Source organism: Leptonychotes weddellii, chromosome 1 (assembly GCF_054177405.1).
Source record: "Leptonychotes weddellii isolate Sample4059 chromosome 1, ASM5417740v2, whole genome shotgun sequence".
Classification (NCBI taxonomy): Eukaryota; Metazoa; Chordata; class Mammalia; order Carnivora; family Phocidae; genus Leptonychotes; species Leptonychotes weddellii.
In genome coordinates, this window is record NC_138369.1 from 90,648,961 (window position 1) to 90,670,985 (window position 22,025).

At 37.2% G+C, this 22,025-nt stretch overlaps 1 protein-coding gene across 3 annotated transcripts in view; it reads left to right on the forward strand.

Moving 5' to 3' along the window:
- Positions 1-22,025, forward strand: part of RNF13 (ring finger protein 13) — a 151,121-nt gene that overhangs the window by 10,343 nt on the left and 118,753 nt on the right. For 2 of the 3 annotated variants that reach the window (XM_081827631.1, XM_081827626.1), the window contains exon 2: positions 16,904-17,033. In XM_081827631.1, the coding sequence (XP_081683757.1) occupies positions 16,920-17,033 (114 nt within the window). In that variant the 5' untranslated portion in view covers positions 16,904-16,919. Of the gene's footprint in view, positions 1-1,673; positions 1,751-16,903; positions 17,034-22,025 lie in introns of those variants that run through there. The other variant, XM_081827635.1, reaches the window with a different exon arrangement.

Sequence of the window (22,025 nt, forward strand, 5' to 3'; positions counted from 1 at the left end):
TAAGTGGAATGGTTTCTTAATTTCATTTTTGGATAGTCCATTGCTGCTGTGTAGAAACACAACTGATTTTTTTATGTAACGTTCATTGCTTTTAATAGTCATTTACTTTCTTTTTTACCTATATGAACTGGATCAGATAGATAAGAAATTGGAAAGTGGAACATTAAAGAATTTTTATTTTTCTGATGTGAGATTATCCTAAATATGAATAGTTTGGGGTGTCCTTCCAGCATAGTGTTGAATGGTTTTCTAATTATACTAGTGAATTCCTGGTATCTTGTTACACATACTTGGCCATTATAATAGAAGATAGAACATTTTATTATCTTCAAGCTTTTGGAGGGGGACTTAATTCTGATGTTACAGAGAAAGCCTTAGGGATAAACCATACTTATCATTGAATCTGGTTTAGAGATCCATGAGTAATAAAAATAAGATTGGAATCAAAGCTAATGTGAGTGTATGAATTATCATTAATATACATCAGTTTACCTTTCTCCATTTTTCTTGAAAGTTTTCAAATATTTAGCCTTAAAATTTTATTATGAATAGTTTCAACCTCACAAGTAATTAAAGCAGTACAAATTTATACAACAATCAAATCGTCTGGAAAGGCTGGGATTTCATGACACAGATCTGTATTTGAATATTAGCTCTACTGTATAAGAGGCATCATTAGGCAAGTTACTTAAAAATAAGAGTAAATACTTATAAAGTGCTTGCTATATGTCAGGCACTGTTATAAGCTCTTTATGTTACTGATCTAAGTCTCAGTTTCTTTATGGAAAGATAGTAGAATCGACCTCTATCTGTTGATAGTATTGTGAGGATTAAAAAAATAATGCATATTAAGTGCTTAGCCAAGAATCTAATAAGCATTCAATAAACATTAGCTATTGGTATCATATAACTTTACCTAATATCAACTAAGATGAGGAAAGGATAATTAGTGCAATGAAATGCACACTTATTTAGAAGTATAAATGGAACATTATTTCTAGAAGGCAGTTAAGCAATATGTATAAAGTCTTAAATGTTTCTTTGATGTAGTGATTCCACATCTAGGAATTTATCCTAAGAAAATAATCAGAAATGTGTGAAGATATTTATATTTATCATAGAATTATTTGTACTTGCAATAGTTGGATTCATCTTAACAGTTGGGGAATGGTTAGACAAAGTCATGATTGAGCTATATAATGGAATAATAAACAACAATTAACATGTTGTGAGAAGTTTTATTACAAAGGGGAAATGTTTGATACAACTTTCAGCTAAAAAATATATAAGTCATAATATAACATGATGCAAATGATGTAAAATATGCGTGGAAAAAACACTGTCACTCACGGTTGGATCAGAGAAGCAGAACCATTGTGAATAAAGTGAACGGTATAGAATAAGGGATTAGATTTTAAGAAATTCTGGCAACTGGTTATGGAGTATATCATAAAGTTGTTGCCTTTGTGCCTTGTATCTTGGGTGAGCTGGGGTTCATTATGGGTTAACTGGGTGGCAGTAGGAAGAAGAGCTGAAAGTGAGGTTTGGAGATCAAGGATATATTAGAACCAACTGTGAGAACTAACTGCAACACAGGAGGAGAAGCACTAATGTTATCTATGAATGTTAACATTATGGGTAATCAATTTTTTTTCTTTTCCTTTTTTTTTTTAAATGCTGGGCATGGAGCCCAAGATTAAGACCAGAGCTGAGATCAAGAGTCTGATGCTTAGTTGCCTGAGACACCCAGGTGCCCCTCTATATTTTCTTTATACTTTCCAGTGAGCATTATTTTTAGCATTAGGACAAAAAAAATCTAACATTTTATTAGATAGTAATGTAATGAATAATGTATAAAGAATAGGGGCTAATTGCAAGGGTATTAACTTAAGTCAGTAAACAATGGAACCAAGATTAGAACTTTGATCCCTATATTACAACTCTCCTTATAAGTCTTGGCAATAGGCAATAACACTTTAAAAGTTAAATTCAGGGGCGCCTGGGTGGCTTAGTCGTTAAGCGTCTGCCTTCAGCTCGGGTTGTGATCCTGGCATCCTGGGATCGAGTCCCACATCGGGCTCCCTGCTCAGCGGGAAGCCTGCTTCTCCCTCTCCCACTCCCCCTGCTTGTGTTCCCTCTCTCGCTGTCTCTCTCTCTCTGTCAAATGAATAAATAAAAAATCTTAAAAAAAAAAATTCAATTTGTCAGGGTTTCTGAGAGAAACCACAGTGATTTCTATTTTAAAAAAGATTTACTTATTTTTAGAAAGAGAGAATGAGCTGAGCATGAGTTGGAGGGGCAGAGGAAGGGGGAGAGAGAATCCCAAACAGACTGAACACTAAACCTGACACGGGGTTCGATCTCATGACCCTGAGATCACTGCCTGAGCTGAAACCAAGAGTCGGTCAGTCAACCAGCTGTGTCACCCAGGCACCCCCACAGTGATTTTTTTATAGCTGGTAATTTTTCTATCCTCTGTACTACTAATATTTAGACTAGCCTCAAATAATTTATTATGAACTTTAGAAGGCATGATTAAAATAAAATAATATATATTTTTTATTTTGAAGTAATCACAAGGTTCCAGAAAAGTTGTAAGGATATTCTCCTTGAAGAAATGGCTGGTTTTGGGCAGAGGCAGAAAAACTGTAAGATGAGACTGGAAAATCTTGTCAGAAAACAAGGAAGGGCTCAAGAATGATGGAGACCTATCAAAAAGACACAAGCCAGTTTGAGCCAAGATGGGGACCATTAGGCATCAAAATAATTAACTGTAACAGTTTATAACCCATTGAACAAAATAGTAATCCATGATTCCATACTGATGTAAATGAATAAATTGAAGGTTTGATGAGAAATGGAATAATTATTGTGGGAGACAGAACAGTGACCCCAAAGATGTCCACATCCTAATACCTGGAACCTGTGAATATATTATCTTATGTGATAAAAGGAACTTTGCAGATATGGTTAAGGACTTTGGGGTAGGAAGATTATCCTGGATTGTCCAGTAGGGTATTTAGAAGAAAGAAGCAGAAGAGGAGTTTAGAATAATGTGATGTGAAAGGTGTCATCTGCCGTTGCTGCCTTTGGAGGTGGAGAAAGGGGCCCACCAGTCAGGGAATGTGGGCTGCCTCTGGAAGCTGATAAATGTAACAGTCAATCGTTATGTAATTGAGAACATTTTTATTTTAAAACATACATGGATAATAGTCTAGAATAAAATATGAAATATGTGTGGCTTTTAAAAATCAATGATACTTCAAAGAGACTGTCAGTGCTCTTTCATATTCTGGCCTTAATAACATGCTAATGGCCATATATTTATTTTCCTTTTTCTCCTGTTAAGTGAGAGAAACACTGCCTTATTTAAATACTGTCATGAACAGAAAATTAACCGAGTCAGTTACCAATTTATTTTCTTTGTGCTCCAAACTTCCCCATCAATACCTGCTCTGCAATAAAGGACTGGTTCTCATTTACAAAGAGCAGGATGTCAAGCTTTATCAGGCCTTGAAGGGGACAGGGTGCTGGAGGGGACAGAGTGCTAGAGGGAACTTACTAGAAAAAGGAGGTTTTTCTTCCATGTTCCTGTGAACTGTATTTTCCTTTTCTTGCTCTTGTTGCATGGTCTATCAAGCAGTCCACATGGTTGAGGACATCTGGTGATTGCCTCAGCCGTGTGCCCAAAATGCAAAGGCCCTCGTGACTATTTGCCACGGCCCTTCTGAAGTGGATATCTTGCACCTCGGGCCTTCAGTGCCTTGCCTACCTCTGCATATGGGCCCACCAGTCTTGGCTTGTCTTTACCTCAGGTAATTGTTTCCTGCGGTTCCCTTGGCATGGATACTGTCCATTCCTGGCCTTGTGCCTACAGCAGTGTCCTGAGTACCTCTGCACACCTGCCCACCAGCCTCACCTTGCCTGCAAAGCATTGTTTCCTGCTTGCCTGGCAACACTGGACCAACTCTGGTTTGGATAGCCTGGTGAAATTCTCTCTAGTGTGCTGCAGCCATACCTTCTCCAATGAGAAACCCCAGCCTTGGGGAGGGGACCAAGGGAAAAAAAAGAAGGGGGAAACAAGGGAAAAAATATTTCTCATTACAGTTTAATAATTATGTTTCTTTTAAAAAATTAAAAACTTCTTTATTGACTTATAATTGACATACTATAAACTGTACGTATTTAAAATGTAGACTCCTTCTCTCCTGCTCCTTGCCATCCCTTAGATCTTTATAGTTACTCCATCATCGTTTACTAATTACTTCTGTCAAACATTCTCTGTTTAATTTACTTTATAGTTTGTCTCATTATTGAACCCCTGCTGATAGAAAATTGATCCCTGGAGTGGTTCCAGGAGCTAGAACTAAAATTTGAAGTTTTGGTATTGGTTTGGTCATGTTTTTGGTTGTGAACACAGTGCTGAGCTCCTTGGCAATGGAAGTGGGGTGCTAGTAATCCATGGCATCACAGTTAAGCTATTGCCTGTGGTTCATCATGATTTATTGCCAACTGATGTACATTCCTTGGATCCCAAATGGCTGCTACTTTTGAACTTTATGGCAATAATATCTAAAAGGACTATGACGTGGGATGGAACCTTTTGAATGCTTTACAGAGAGAAAACAACAAAGGATTTCTTAACTCTTGGCTTAAGATATGCCCTTTCTTCACACTTTTTTGTTTTGTTTTTTTGTTTTTTTGATTGTACATTTCATTTCAGAAGAAATCATTTCATTTTTAAATTGTGAATAGACTTGTGAATTGTAAGACCTTATTGCTTGCTCGTTAACTTTTTTTTTTTTTAGTATAAAAGTAATGCGCACTTAGAAAACTTGAACAAGTGGAATGGATTTTGGTTAAAATTTCTGTATATTTTCTTTTAGGCTTCTGTTTGGTATACATTATATAAATGAAATAGACTTTTAGAAAAGTTGCAATTTTTTTTTTTTAAAGATTTTATTTATTTGGCAGAGAGACAGCGAGAGAGGGAACACAAGCAGGGGGAGTGGGAGAGGGAGAAGCAGACCTCCCGCTGAGCAGGGAGCCTGATGCAGGGCTTGATCCCAGGACCCTGGGATCATGACCTGAGCCGAAGGCAGACGCTTAATGACTGAGCCACCCAGGCGCCCCTAATTTTTTTATTTTAAAATATGCAGATAAATATAAAGAAAATAAAAACAATATAGAGTTCTACCACTCAGACTTTATATGTATTAGCAAATTGTTTTCTTTTATAATATTTATTCAATACTTTTAGTGTTAACGTCTTAATTTTTTTTTTTACCATGATTAAGGGGTGGCCACATTCAGAGGCTCTGTAGAAGATAATACCAAGAGAGGTCATGTGTGCATTCATTCCACAAATATTGAACATATAATACATGCCGTGTACTGTTTAGATACTTGTGATACATTTGTAAATTAAAGATTCCTGTTTTCGAGGAGTTTATAGTCTTACAGCAAAGATGGACACTAAACCATAAACATGACATTTAAGGAAACTATAATAGGATAGAAAGTAATGAATATTATGAGGAGTAAAAAAAAAAAGTGGAGGAGACTAAGTGAGGCATGGTGGGTACAGAGGCAGGTTGCAGGCATTTGCCAAGGGAGAGTGGGGTGTACAGAAAAGAAGGCCAGGAATAGAGCTCTGGGGTGATATTTTATTTATTTTTATTTTATTTCATTTAAGTTGGTTCCATATCCAGCGTGGAGCCCAAAGTGGGGCTTGAACTCACGGCCCTGAGATAAAGACCTGAGCCGAGATCAAGAGTCAGACACTCAACTGACTGAGCCACCCGGGCACCCCTCGGGTGATATTTTAAAGAAACAGTTATCAGGAGGAATGGTATAACTTGATCTGGTGTCCCATGCTCCTCCACAATTAACATATTTGGCCAGATTTCATGCTTATCCTCCAAACTGTATGGGTCATTGAGCGGGCATGCTCAGCTTTTCGTTCAAAAATTCTGCATAAATTAAAGAGGGAGGGCTAGGGGCTGAGATAATGGTATGGAAATTGGTTCATTTATTCAGTCTCTAGTACGTATAGAAATCGTGTCCCCTAAAATAGGGAAACTGGAATGCTAGCACAAAGAAATATTCATTTTACTTGAGCAGGTTATTCTGAGGATTAGATGGGAAAACAGTCCTGTCAGATACTCAGCAGAGTACCTGGCTTAAAATTAAGTTCTCTACTGATGTATCTATAGAGATGGTGGTGACTTTTGTGTGAAGCATCCTAAAAAAATATTCTGGTTCAGGAGATTGATACTTTGAAGTATACTGAGCATGGTATTTTTGATAACCTAGAAAACAATTTTCCTGCCATGTTTCCTTAAATGGTGCCTAAGATTCTGATATCCATGAAAGCAATTTCATTGTTGTCTTTTTCTTGTTTGCTGGGTGGCTTATGGCTGGGTTGGCAACCTGTGGCACTGGTCACAACGGTGGTATTTGAGAGAATTATGGCGTGTATTTTTTTTTTTTTTAAAGATTTTATTTATTTATTTGAGAGAGAGAGAGAGAGAGAGCATGAGAGGGGGGAGGGTCAGAGGGAGAAGCAGACTCCCCGCCGAGCAGGGAGCCCGATGCGCGACTCGATCCCGGGACTCCAGGATCATGACCTGAGCCGAAGGCAGTCGCTTAACCAACTGAGCCACCCAGGTGCCCCTGGCGTGTATTTTTGTTAGCGTTCCTCTTCTGTTTTTTTTTCTCCCTCTAATTCACTCCCTCTATTCCATACCTCTTTGACTTGAAGTTTATGAATAATGACTTGGTATGCCAGTTGCCAGTTTATGGTTGAGAACCATGTTTTCCAAATTTGGCTTGATCTAAGGATTCACTAGGGGACATTGTTTAAAATTTTTATCCCAGGCCCCCAGGTGATACGTGCTGTACTGGACTAAAGCATATTTTCCAAACTTCCTTGGTGATAAGAAACAGCTGAAGTACATGTTAATAATATGAGTAGTACACATTACCAGATACCATCTCCTGTCCACTGAAGGAGAAGCTGGAACTGGGGTTGGATATGAGTCTGGATTTTAATAGTTGCTTATTTGTTGACGTGCTTAGTGTGAGTGTGATCTCGGTAAGCTACTACTTGCCGGCTTTTATAACATTTCCATGTAGTCAGAGAAACAAAACAAAAAAGTCTTGTTTTAAATGGCAGGCTACTTTATTCTCTTCTTTTTTTTCTTAAAAAAAAATGGTTAGAATTATAGAAACAGTAGAGTGCATTAAACATTCCTGTATGTTTTTAAGGAATAATGATAATGCCAGTTCCCATCTTGCCACAGCCCAGGTTGAGATATGGAATATTGGTGACAGACTAGAAGCAGCCTTTCCCTGATCACAGTCCCCTTTCTTACCCTTGAGGTACCCATTGTATATTTTTATGATAACTTCCTCATTTTTCTTTGTTTTAACTTAAGTGTGAATCTCTGCAAAATGTCATCTGCTTTGTTTTTTAAAGAACTTCATATGAGTGGAATTATGTTTGCATTCCTTGTGGCTTTATTGGCTTAGGGTTATTGTTGTGAAATTCATCTGTGTTATATAGCTGTTGTTCATTTTCATTGGTGTAGTGAATTACATTATATGTACATACCACAATTGATTAATTTTATTTTTAATGCCTAATGCTCAATAATGTTTAATATAAAAAAGGAGAACTCATTGTTTATTTTTGCATAAGACTAAGAAAGGGTATATGTTGTGGAAGAACAGGACATGAATTCTGTCACTTAACAGTAGAAATATCCTTGATTCTATTATAGTTGATATTTTGAGGGAAATAGTAAAATACTGTTTCTATGGGGGGAAAAAAGTCAATGTGACTACATACTAAACATTGGGAATAGTTTGTATGAGGCCCTGAGGTTGGAAAGAATTGATGTTTTGCTATTTCCTAACCTTTTGAAATTAAAAATTTGTTCATTTTGTTTCATTTGTTGGGAAAAATCAAATTGTAAAGCATTGTCATGGAACCTGAAAAAATTTTGCTTTTGTTGATGGTAATGGTTAAAAATCTTAGATGAACCTTTTTTTAGTTTGGATAGCTTTGCATTAGAGAAATTAGATGGGCAACCTATGGTTTCCTTTCAAAGAACTATTAACCATCTTATTTTTGCTTAAAAAGTTAATTAAGCCTGTTGTTTTTTTCTTTTGTTCATGACAGCCTCTCAACCATTTCTTTAAAAAACCATGCTTAATGGGAATCTAATTTATATTAGTAGTTCTCAGTTGTTAAAACTCTTGGAAGTCATGATGCTTTTTAGGGAATACTGTGAAGTTATTGATGTTCTCAATTCAAACAACAAGTCATTATAGTATTTTAGAGGAAACGTAGTACCATATATACACAATATTCGTACATGACCATTAGCACATTTTGTTAAAAAAAAATCTGTTTTATGAAATGTGATTTGGCTATTATAAATTTTGCACTAAAGTAGTTAACTAGTTCACTTTTTTTTTTTTTAAAGATTATTTATTTGACAGAGAGAGACACAGCGAGAGAGGGAACACAAGTAGGGGGAGTGGGTGAGGGAGAAGCGGGCCTCCTGCAGAGCAGGGAGCCCAGCTGGGGGCTCGATCTCAGGACCCTGGGACCATGACCTGAGCCGAAGGTAGACACCCAATGGCCGAGCCACCCAGACGCCCCAGTTGTTCACTTATTTTTTTTGTTAGTGCTTGCTATAGCATATATTCTTTTGATGCATTTTGTAATATAAAATAAATTTATGGAGAAAAGCAAATTGAAATTGTTCATTAAATCTTTTGGCAAATTAGGAAAAGATTACCATTATTTTAGCAGTGGAGTATTTTGGTCCATTTTTGGAATGCTGGTCATGCTCAGGAAAGTAGCTTGAGAACCAATAGAGTTGAGTTTATTCATAGGCTTTCCTATGGAGATGATTAGCTGTTTCATGAGTGTTATTTGGCATTGAACTAGTTGATGTCAGGATGTGAGTTATCTTCAGAATAAAAAGTTGTTTGGAAGGGAATTTCCTGAAAGTTGTTGGCCTTAAACACTTATTAAATGCATCCCCATTTGTAAAATGAAGGTTTAGGATGTAATTTTGTGTAGATGAATTGTATGGTATTGTCACAGATTTAAATGTGAGGTTAGGATTTACTGTGATGCTTGGGGAAGTTTTTAAATTTTAAATTTTAAATTTTGCAAATACCGGACCAGCATTAGATGAATAACTGGCATCTTTGCTCTGTTTGGCCATACGGATAATAATAACAACAACATACAGATAACAACAACAACAACAACAATAGGTGTTCAAGTTCTGAAAAACAAGGCTAAGAGAAAAGTAACAATCAAGGCTTGGTTCTTTGGAAAGATTAACAATTAATAAACCTTTAGCTAGACTTAAGGAATAAAAGAAGGCTCAACTAAAATCAGACATGAAAGAGGAAACATTATTACCAATTTTACAGAAATGAAAAGGATTATGAAAGAATACTGTGAACAATTGTAAAGCAAAAAATTGGATAACCAAGTTGAAATGGAACACACAACCTACTAATACTGAATCATAAAGAAATAGAAGATCTGAATAGATTTTATGACTAGTAAGGAGATCATATCAATATTAAAAACCTCCCAAGCAAGAAAAGCTCAGGACCAAATGGCTTCACTGGTGAAGTCTACCAAATATTTTTAAAAAGAATTATACCAATCCTGGGGGAGATGAACCATTAGAGACTATGGACTCTGAAAAACAAACTGAGGATTCTAGAGGGGAGGGGGTGGGAGGATGGGTTAGCCTGGTGATGGGTATTAAAGAGGGCACGTTCTGCATGGGCACTGGGTGTTATACGCAAACAATGAATCATGGAACACTACATTAAAAACTAATGATGTAATGTATGGTGATTAACATAACATAATAAAAAAAAGAATTAGGGGCACCTGGGTGGCTCAGTCGTTAAGCGTCTGCCTTCGGCTCAGGTCATGATCCCAGGGTCTTGGGATCGAGCCCCGCATCGGGCTCCCCGCTCTTTGGGAAGCCTGCTTCTCCCTCTCCAGCTCCCCCTGCTTGTGTGCCCTCTCTCGCTGTGTTTCTGTCAAATAAATAAATAAAATCTTTAAAAAAAAAAAAATTATACCAATCTTTCTTAAACTATTTCAAAAAGTTGAAAAGGAGGGAATACTTCCTAGCTCATTATATAGGACCAGCATTATTCTGATATGAAAGCCAGACAAAGATACTACAAGAAAGCTACAGACCAGTATTTCTTAGGAATATTGATGCAAAAATTCTCAATCCTAGTAAACCAAATTCAACAGCACCATGACCAAATTCTGTCAAGTAGTAAGCACAATTAGATATGATCAGAGATCATGGTAATGGCTATACCTCTAAGAAATTTGCTTGGTAGTTCTCAAGGAATTCTAGCATATTCTCTACTATATACTTCCGTTGAAGAAGTGCAGCCTTACTCTGATTATAGGAATACTTAGAATGAATATAGAGTCATGTTCTATTTTGGTAATTATCGAGAGAGAGAGAGAGAGGGAGAGGAGAAGGAAAGAGAGAAAGAGAGGGAAAGATATGGAAAGGGAGAGAGAGGGTGGTATGGAAGAAAAGAGGTAGGTATTTGTAACAAGCAAGATTTTGTTACCAAAAACCGAAGTTCAGCTACTTGTTGCTTGAAAAGCCAATACTCAAGAGACAAGTTTTGACTGGAAAGTTTTGACTTGTGATGAGCACTGGGTGTTGTATGTAAGTGATGAATCACTAAATTCTGTACCTGAAACAAATATTACACCGTATGTTAACTAGCTGGAATTTAAATTTTTTGAAATATTTATTCATTTATTTGAGAGAGAGCGAGCTCACGAAAGTGGTGGTGGGTACGAGAGGGATAAGCAGACTCCACGCTGAGCATGGAGCCCTGACGTGGGCCTCGATCTTACGACCCTGCCATCATGATTTGAGCCCAAGTCAAGACTCAGACACTTAAGCAACTGAGCCACCCAGGCACCCCACTAACTGGAATTTAAATAAAAACTTGGAAAAAGGGGTGCCTGGGTGGCTCTGTCGGTTAAGAGTCTGCCTTCGGCTCCAGTGGTGATCCCAGAGTGCTGGGATCAAGCCCCGCACCTGGCTTCCCCCTCAGCAGGGAGTCTGCTTCTCCCTTTCCCTCTGCCCCTCCCTACCGTTCATGCTCTCTCTCACTCTCAAACAAATAAATAAAATCTTAAAAAAAAAAAACAAAAAACAAAACTTGGCGGGGGGGAAAGAAAGGAATATGAGCTTTATTCAGGATGCCCACCACCTGGGAAGAAGGCTGACTTCCAAAACCAGCTCTGAGGTTTCTGCCTGGCCCAAAGATTTTTAAAAGAACTTTAGGGCAATTAATCAGTAAAAGGGGAGCACAGTGGTCTATAACACTTGATTACGTGCAGCTCCAGACATCCTGGTGCCTGGAGGTTGTGTATTGGTGCCTGGGGGAGTGGGGGTTGGGGCAGGTTGTGTAAGAGGGTTTGGTTCCCAGACTGGAAACGATGCATGATCTACAGATGCACCAAGAAAGGTTTAGTTAATCACACAGGGTTAAAGGTGCTTGCTAAAACTTAGACTACTTAGTTGGCCAGAGGGGCCAGGGTGGTGGTTTCAGTTTTATTAGAAGACTTTTCTGTGTGCTCTTTCTAAACATGGTTCTAAAGAAATGTCCTCAATAGAATGTGTTCTATTTGGGGGTGATAAAAGTCACAACAAACAATACTTTTATTGAAATCTGCTATAGGAGCCGCAGTAGTTGAATTAATTCAAAGATAAGAGGCTGATGAGAATTGTAATGGTGAAGAAAGGTATAATACCCACTCTGCATGAGCAGTGAGGGGTTCTGGTTGACATTAACACTCTTAATAAATGATTGGCCATAACCTGACACCAGGTTCCACTAGCTTTGTAGAAGAATACAGACTGGGAACATAGCATATCAACATATATCTTCACTGAGAACCTTACATTCATCCAGGTGCAGCTTTTGTACTCAATGAAGAGTATACTGGATTTTGACAGACAAGCATGTGTGGGTGTGTATCAGGGCAGCGTAGGAAAGTCTCCTATGGGAAAGGAACCACTTTTTGTAATAGTCCATGAGTAGCTTCCAGGTTTCTTTAAGGGTCACACTTGATTTCAAGAATGTTTCAGGGAATGTTTTTGTTTTGGTGACAAGCTTTTATAATTAGCTTATAGTTTTTCCACTTGTCATGCTTTTCATAAATTAGGAAGTCCTTTTCCTAATAAATAATGTTGCGTAATAATACAGTTTGACAGTCTATATCTTAACCCAGTAGTTTAAGTGTTACAAGAAAGCATTGAGGATTTAAGCTTATTAACCTTTTTCTCTGGAAGACTTCTTGGAGATTTGTGATTTTTTTTTTAGAATGTGTGTTAATAACCATGGATCTTTTTTACAGAAATGGTGTATATTTACACAAAAAATTTTGCACAGGATATCATAGCATTCTTAGTTTTCTCCTAAATTTTCCTTTGAAGATAGTGGAGTGGATTTTAAATTTCTGGATCACATGAATGAAGATATAGAGCTGGTGACAGCAGGGTGCATTCTTGGAAGTCGTGAGTTGATCAGAGTAAGGATACCTTTTGGACTGCTGGGGAATAAAATTGTTTAGATTGGGCAGACTCTGAATATTTTAGACTTTTTGCCACTTCTTTATAGTTTACCTCTGTTGACTAACTGCCTGCCTTCCCCCTGACATTGATTTCAAAATTCTTTCGTGACTTTTGTGAAATCAGTCTTTCTCTATTTTCCCTTTCTCCGGACCCTTAACCTTAGATATTCTTGTTTTCTTTAGCCCTCTTCTCTTCTTAATTTTCACTTTTTTTTACATTAAGACCACTTTAGTTATCACCTATTTGTTGATGATTCCTAAATCTCTCAATGCTTTGGGTAGAGCTCCTGACTTCTATTTATCACTATCTGTTTACATGTCCACCAGAGTACTTCACAAACATTAAGCAAAAAAAATTCCCACATTGTACTCACCTCCACTAACTGTAGTTCTCCTTTAGTATTTCCTCTTTTGTCTTTTGGCAGCACCACTCAAATTCTCTTCCTCCTATATTCTGCTGCTGTTAAGTCCTTATATGCATTTTTGTATTTATTCCAGAGTTATCTTTTTAAATCCTGAGTAATCTCCTTTTACAGATGAAGTAAGTTAGTCATTTTCTCTCAAAATCACACTGTTAGTATGTGTCAGTACTACGACATAAACCTAGGTCTGTCAAATACTAGATCTCCTATTTCTTGGCACAGTTTTAATACTACTACTCCTATGACCTTAAAAAAACTAAGGGTGTGCCTATAAGGTTTAACTACAAGAGTATTTATTGCAGAGTTTATAATGGTAAAAAAAATAGAGATTCCATTAAATCCGTTATAGCACATTCATATGGAATGACATGTGGTCATTATACACTGTTTTAAACCAATAGTTTTCATTTTGTATAAACAAAGTCATGTGTGGAAACCCAATGTATGAAATACATTAAAAAAAAAAATGTTTAGAAGGTGTGGAAGCCCCAGAAGGCCTCCTGGACTGCTATTTGCAATGGTTCTCCAGGACATGTTGTGGTACAGGGTTTGAAATTTTTAATTTTTTCAAGTATAGTTAATGAATTAGGAAAATATTCACAATATATGAAGTGAAAAGAATACATTTGACAAAACAACATGTACATACCGTATATCCCCAATTTTGCTAAATATATATTTGAACATACATATAACTGAAAGAGTGGAAGGTTATACATCAAAATACACTGGTTATTCCTTAATTTGGTGATTATGAGTGGTTTAAATTTTTTGTACATTTTTTACAATGAACAAGAACTAGTTTTGTAAATAGAGACTATAAAAACTCCAGAATGTGTTATTTTTAAAAAGACAGTAAAAGCAAAAATAAGTATAACCAAACTCACTGCATATTGTTAAATATACACATATGCACTCCTTCTCTCCCAGCCCCCTCCTCCCCCTCATATCCAGAGTAAAAGAAGGAAACAATTAAGTGGCTGTTGTGTCATGAACTTTGGTTTGAAGCCTTTGAGTACCTGTTTAAACATAGGGTCATTATCTTTTGAACATCAACCTTGATTATTGATTTTATTGTCCATTGGCCTTTAGAGTGTGGATTTTGGAAGCTGCCTGGGTTTGTTGAACCCCGGTTCTGCCATTATTCGTTGTTTGAACTTTAGTAAGTTACTTACCAATACTTAAGTTTTCCTCATCTATGAAAAGGGAGTTGTTAGGTTTAGATGAGTGTAACTTGATAACATGCTTAGAGAAATGCTTGGCACTTAGTGATCAGTTGTAGTTGTTGTGGTTATTATACCCTTAGAGTTATTTTTCCTCTAAACTCTTTCTCCCTCTCCTTACCCCCAAAGTTGGCTGGGAATTCCAGAACTTTACAAAGAAAGTCATAGTTCTTACTCAGATGAAGTTTCTCAAACACATCAGTAGTCAACATACTGCATATTCTTTCTAACAAGGTTTAGTAGTAACTGTACCTTATTTTATGAGGATTTGCATATTTGTTATGATATGATTTCTGGCCAGAAATTATCTAGTGTGGTTGTGCTGGGGATCTCTAAGACTACCTGCAGGTTCAGTGATTTACTAGAACGACTTACAGGACTCAGCATCTGGTTGTACTCATAACTATGATTTATTACAGTGAAAGGATACAAAGCAAAATCAGCAAAGGGAAAAGGCACATGGGATAAAGTCCAGAGAAGACTGGATGTAAGCTTTTAAGAGTCTTCTCTCAATGGAGTCATATAGTATATGCTTAATTCCTCAGCCCTGAGTTATGACAACACATATGAAATGTCTACCAGGGAAGCTCAGTGCCCAGGATTTCTATTGGGGAATATTCTGAATGTACCCTCTGCCTAGCATGTTTAAAATTTCAGATTCCCAGAAAGAAAATGTATTTTCAACATAACCACATTGCAGAGTTCAGACACAATGAGCTGTTCTTATGGGGGAATGATACAACCCTCCTGAAATCCAAGTTCCCAGATGCCCGTGAAGGGCCAACCCTGCAAGCAGGTCTTTCTAAGGATAGCAGCCTCAGGCCTGCCATGTTAATTCTTTTCTGCACAGAGGTATATTATATATTTTACCTAAGAAACTAATATCAACAAATCTGTACTTAAAAAAAATGCTTTATAGACTGAATTCACACACCATAAGATTGACCCATTTAAAGTGAACAGCACAGTAATTTTTAAAAAAAATTTTTTTATTTATTTGTCAGAGATAGTGCGAGAGCAAGCGAGCACAGGCAGGGGGAGCGCATAGGCAGGGGGAGCGGCAGGCAGAGGGAGAGGGAGAGGGAGGGGTAGGCTCCCTGCTGAGCAGGGAGCCCGATGTGGGGCTCTGGGGCTCGATCCCAGCACCCTGGGATTATGATCTGAGCTGAAGGCAGATGCTTAACCGGCTGAGCCACCCAGGTGTCCCAGCACAGTGATTTTTAATATATTTATAAAGTTGTGCAACCATCACCACAATCTAAATTTTATTTTATTTTTTTAAAGATTTTATTTATTTGACAGAGACACAGCAAGAGAGGGAACACAAGCAGGGGGAATGGGAGAGGGAGAAGCAGGCTTCCTGCAGAGCAGGGAGCCTGATGCGGGCCTCAATCCCAGGACCCTGGGATCATGGCCTGAGCCGAAGGCAGACACTTAACGACTGAGCCACCCAGGCGCCCCACCACAATCTAAATTTTAATCACCCCGAAAAGAAACCCCATACCCATGGGCAGTTATTCCCCATTCCTAGCTGCCCACCACCCCTCCCTTGACTCCTACCTCCAGCCCCACCCCCCCAACAACCACTAATCTACTTTCTGTCTCTGTGGAATAGAGCTATACATTTGACATGTTTTCAACTTTATTTCTTCTTTGATCTTAATGGCTTTGTAAGAAGGTAGTTCAGAAAGTATTCAGAGGTCTTTCTCTTTCAGTGTGTGTCAAAGAGTCACAGTTTGAGTCTGTATGGTAGTCTCCAAATACAGAGCCTTATCAACAGTAATCATCATCAAAATTGGTCTTACTTGAGTTGGTGGCATTTAATGAACTAATTCATTATAAAGGCCCTTGTCTTTGCAAACTTTGTTCTCAACTTTAAAAAAATATGTTATACCAATGGTTGAGGCCTACCAAGAGAGTTTTAATACTTATTACCTGCTTATTGTTTAGTCCCTAAGCATCTGCCTTCAGTATCTTTTTGCTGCAAGATAGATAAGGACTCACGTAGAAAATTGGATGAGGCTGGAAAAGGTAGCTGCACTGTTGACATTGGGTTGTAGAGAGGGAAAAAGGTATATATTGTTAAGAGGGAAAGGGCAAAGCATATTACTTTATAATATATGGCTATTTTTTTTACCTTCTCTAAAGTGGGTACAATATGCAAGAATAAATAAGTAAATTTACATGAGAAATTATAAGTTATATTCAAAGAAGTATAAAAATTCCTTAAAATTATAAAAATTGTGAAGTGTTTTTAAGCCATTATTTAGATTGAAATCTAGTTCCCTTCATTACTGAGGTAGTAGACAAGCTATACTGTACACCGAGAACTGCGGGAAGACATTTGTTTTGTGGTTAAAACACAGAACTTAGTCACCATGAGTTAGGTAGTTGTTAACTAACTTTGGGTGTTTACCTAAATGTCCAAATCTGTGTAAATTCTTACGCTTTTGAAATAAGTTTAATTTTAATGTTAACCCATGTTTGTAGTTAAGATATTTTTGGACATCAGGAATTAATATATGAAATGACTTGTTTTCAGGGACAAAGCACCAGAGCTCATTGTTACCTACTTGCTTGTCTTCCAGGTGATTTTACAGCAAGATGCTGCTCTCCATAGGGATGCTCATGCTGTCGGCCACACAAGTCTATACCATCTTGACTGTCCAGCTCTTTGCATTCTTAAACCTACTACCTGTAGAAGCAGACATTTTAGCAGTAAGTACAGTAAAATTTATTCATGTCTAAAAGCATTCTTCAGATAAAAGCTTTTATAAGTCCTAAATGATAAGACATTTACCTATGAACATACAGGCACGTATACATAGTTGTTATTTGAAAGTGGAGGACCTTACTCATCGTTTTATTGCTTAATATCTAACGTAAGATCTCACAATAAGTACCTGATAAATGTTGCTCTTGAGAGTGTGTGCACTCTCAGGAGAGCTCATGCACACATGTATCTACATGCTGTGTATTTGTGTAGAATCTTACTGTTTTTCTTGGTAATTAGCATAGCTCTAATGACTTTGATAACGATATTTTGAAAAATTATATAAGATGCTTATAGAAAATTTCAAGCTCAGATTAATGTTAATGAGAAGGAATGCACAACAATCTTGTCTTTGAGAAAAGTTTTTATAGAACATTGCTCCTCAAAACCTTAGTAGTTCTTTCTAGGTTGTCTTACTGTCCTCTACCCTGGGAAGTGTATATATTCTGTGAAGCCAGAAAAGGAAGAATTAACTGTGTGTATGTATGTACATCTGTACTCTAGGTACTATGTTAAAGATATGTTATTTTTAATTTCTGGGTACAAGTGATTTGCTTAATGACAGTAGGTAGTTCTAGAGACAGAAGGGCCAGAATTGTTGCTGACCGAAGCTTCATGTGGTCCTCAGCCATGTTTCTGTATACTGTGGTAGTTGGGAAAGTGTCTAGGCCTAGTCATTGCATAATTTGGGAGAGCCAGGCTGGTTTCTATATCCTAACTTTTGAATCATAGGAACTCTAATTCATATGAAATTTGTCACCCTCTGTTATCCTCTGTAGTAGGGAACTGGTTGATTAGATTTTTTTCTGGAATAGTGTAGATGGAGTAAAAGTAGAACCTTTAAGGACTAAGAGTCCATTGACGTGCAAATTTTCCTCTAAATTGGTCCCCAGAGTCCTTGGAATATTCTTGGGATGACTTTTGAAATGAAATAGAGGATTTACGGACTGATCAGGGAATGAAGTTCTCGGTGTGTCCCTTTTCTCCTTTGATTTCTTCCATATTCTCCCCTCCTCTTCCTCTGTTGTTTGTAACATCTGCCACTACTTGTTTTCCTTCTTTTCTTTTTACCTGAAGTGGATTTTTATTTTATGGTTCAGCTATGTGATGGGTTAAATAAGTTTCAGTGGCCTGCTCTGGGAACTTAACCAGCTGTGTGATCCTAATCAAATTACTTAGCTACTCTAAGTACTTCAGTTTCTTTATTTGTAAACTGGTATGTTGTAGTGATAAATAAGATAAACTGCTTAGAACAGTATCTAACAGATAGTAGAAGTTTTATCTTTTTTATCTTCATTATAATTATCATTCTCCTCATCCTTCACCCACTACCTCCAACAGTGTATGAGACTGCCTGAGGTGGTTTTTTTCTTTTTAATATAGACACAAAATAAAATATTAGGTATAGAAGTACAATCAGTCTTTGCCAGCAGTGTTCCCCGTGTTTCAGGCAAGTAAATGTGTGGAATGTATGTTGGTATCATCTAGGGAAGGAACCATCAGCATGGGAGCTGCTTAAATGGGGGTCTTTATGCTCACACTAAAGGATGGAAGGCTGACGGTGCAGAAATAGCTGGAGGAGAGTAGATTGTGAAGGCATGTAACTAGTAAAAAGGGGAACTAAATATCAAGGCAGAGGAACTAGATGTGGTAACACAAGCATTAAAAGGAAGTGAGTCAAAAGCCAGAAAATGTTTAGCTCTTCCTTTTAATTAAATAAGAGCATCCTGAAAGATTTCAGTGTGTAGTAGTGTAGTGTGTAGTATTACAGATTTAAATAAATTGGGCATCAGTTTGGTCCATTTTGGACTGGTATTAGGATGCTGCTTTTGAAAAGATAAAATTCAGATGATTTTATTTTTGGCAGTTGAATTCTCCCATTTGTTAATTCCCTGACAACAGTGTTTGTCCAGCCTAGTTAGAGTTCTAAGAGAATATGGAGGTGCTACTATAGTTTGTTGCTGACTTGTCAGTAAGCCCCCTAGATTGTGAGTACTTGGAAGGCAGGACTGTGTCTTACTGCACTTTGTTTCTGGTGCCTAGTGAGAGTTATACAGTAAGAAATCAAAAAATGAACCAATTAATAGCTTTTCCTTGGAGATTTAATTCTTTCATATTTTCTTTTAATAGCACCTATTCCTTGGTATTTTAGATTGTTGTTATTTCTGTTAGTAGTTCATCCTCATCATCTCTTACTTGATCATTTCTCTCTCTTTTGACCCAAAATGAAATGAGAAATTATTAATTAGCCTTGAGCTGTGTGTCATGATCTTACTGAGAATTAGTATCCATCTTAATGTAGCTTCAGAGAGAGTCAAACAACCCAATTTTGGTTTACTCCCAATCTACCTTTTGATTCTGTTGTAGGGATTTGTCAGAGATCTGTTGCTTGGTAGGTGGTTATGAAGGCCAGTGGGCAGAGTAGGAGAGAAGCACCCAGTAGTTAGCGGTGTGAATGGATTAGATTATATAGCGTGGTTATTAAAAGCTCCTGCACTGGAGTTAGAATGTGAGTTGAATTCCAGTTCTTCCACTCTTGGACAAACAGCTTAACATCTCTTAAGTTACTTATGAAATGAGACTGTATGAGAGACAGTGAGGGGCAATGAGTTAAGAGCTAGAGCTCTGGGACCAGACTGCCTGGGTGAGAATCCTGGTTCCTCCTACTTACTAGAGCAAGTTATTTTCAACATTTTGTGGACGGTCTGTAAAATGAGGATGATAAAATAGTGGCTGACTTTATAGGGTTTTTGTAAGTATTAAATAAATGAACACCTATCGGGTGTTTAGCATGATATCATAAATGCTCAATAATTGTTAGCATTTGTTACTTTCTAAATTAAATTAAACCTTCTGTTAAGGCTGCTGTCGGAGGAGAGAACTGGTTAAGAAAAGACCTTTTCAAAAGAGGTGGATTAAAACTGTTATATGGCAATCACTGAGGATGGGATTCCATAGAGGAATAACTTTATTTTCTACTTCAAGAATTTTAACAGTAAGCATTCTTTAATTTCATGAGCAGCAGTCCACCCTCCAATACTAAAAAGCACTTTTATGCTAAAGATGTTTCTGTTTGTCTTGTTCATGATAGGAATACTTTTTTCTCTCTCTTTTTTTTTTTAGATTTTATTTGTCATGAGAGAGAGAGGGAGAGGGAGAAGCAGAAGCAGGCTCCCTGCTGAGCAGGGAGCCCAATGAGGGGCTCCCAGGACCCTGAGATCATGACCTGAGCCGAAGGCAGACACTTAACCACCTGAGCCACCCAGGCACCCTGGAATATTTTTTTGTTTTTAAACAGTGTGATTGTAAGAGGCATTGTAGGACAATCCGTGTTTTGCTGTTAAGGAAAGATGAAGCAATTTCAAAATGGGTCTCACTCAGTAACAAAACTTACTCCAAGTACCAGTGTTGCAAGTATTATTGTTCAAGGTAGACCTTTTATTTCTGAAATTTTAGCTAAAAGAGTGAAACTCTTCAGGAATAGGAAGTGACACACAAAAAATACTTAGTATAGTTGTAGCTTTTCCATTTCCTGATTTTAAAAGTACAGTTTTTTAAAAAGTACTGCCTGCACACATTTGTGCTTTTTCTTTGGTCTCTGTTGATGTGGATCAATTTCTTTATTTTACAGTAGTGTCTTTGGTCTTGGAGAGATAAGTGACTTTCTCAAGTTTAACACTTGAATCAATTAGAGAAAGGTGTTTTAATTAAGAGATTAAATGACACATTGTGATAATGGATGTAAAAAGCTCTTGGTGACTCCAAAGCACTTTGTAAATCATGGAGTACTCTGTAAGTATGAATTATTGTTACAGTAGGAAATTACCCTGAAGCAGTGTTGGCTTCCAAGTATACTACTAGGCTGATTATCCCAAAGTAACAGAATGGTTAGGTTCAGTGACCAAATTCATATGCTCGAATCACACATTTTATTGAATTAATCACAAACATACAATGACAAGTACCGTTAAAAGATGGCTATGTTAAGACACTCAGGATAAGATTCAAGTGAAATGCCAGAGCCATACCACCCAAATCCTGTATTACACATTATTAGTTTGTCCAGTCTCTCTCAGTGCTGCATCAGCTTTCTCTGGTCACAGTGTGGTTACCAGGACCTGAGTTGAGGGTGAGCAAGGGGAATTAACTTGGAAGGTTTTCAGATCCAAAATTTGCTCTGTTGAAGAGACTGAGGATATTTACATTTGAACACAGCTGTAACTTGCTGTTAACCTGCAGAGCTATTTTTCTGCTTGTCTCTGGCAGATGACACTTGAGTTTAGAATGGGTATCCCCAGTGGGCGTTTGATTGAGGGATGACAAAGCTCTCAATCTGGATTTGTGGCCTAATCCATGCTTTGTGAATATTTAAAGTTTGCTTGATCATTCGTGCTGTCCTTTGCTATTTATACGTAATACTCTTGCTTTGTTCCATCCATTTTACCTATCTTCAAAACACTGTGTTCTGTTTTTCTGTACTTTTGGCCTACTGTTTGCAAAAAGCTATCTTCACTTCTTTTTTTTTTTTTTTAATTTTTTAAATTTTTTATTCTTATGTTAATCCCCATACATTACATCATTAGTTTTAGGCTATCTTCACTTCTAATACATCATGTAAGCTTCGCCTGTGTTTCAGAAGTTAATTGTTTACTATCTTTGCTTAGTTTTGTCTATCTTCCTTGTTTCTCTTTTCTGTATAGCAGATTGAACATTCTTAAATAATACAGCAAACTCATTTCACAATTATCATTAGTATTATCTTCGACAATTACAGAGAACCCTTGCTTTGTTTTGCTCTGTTTTGGTAGGGAACTGATAAATCCTGTAGCATAGGAATCTATACCTATAAGGAAGGGGAAAGTTGAGTTTGAATGTCTTCAGTTCTTTATATGGATATATTTCATTGAGTTTCCTTCTTTCTTTCTTTTTTTTTTTTT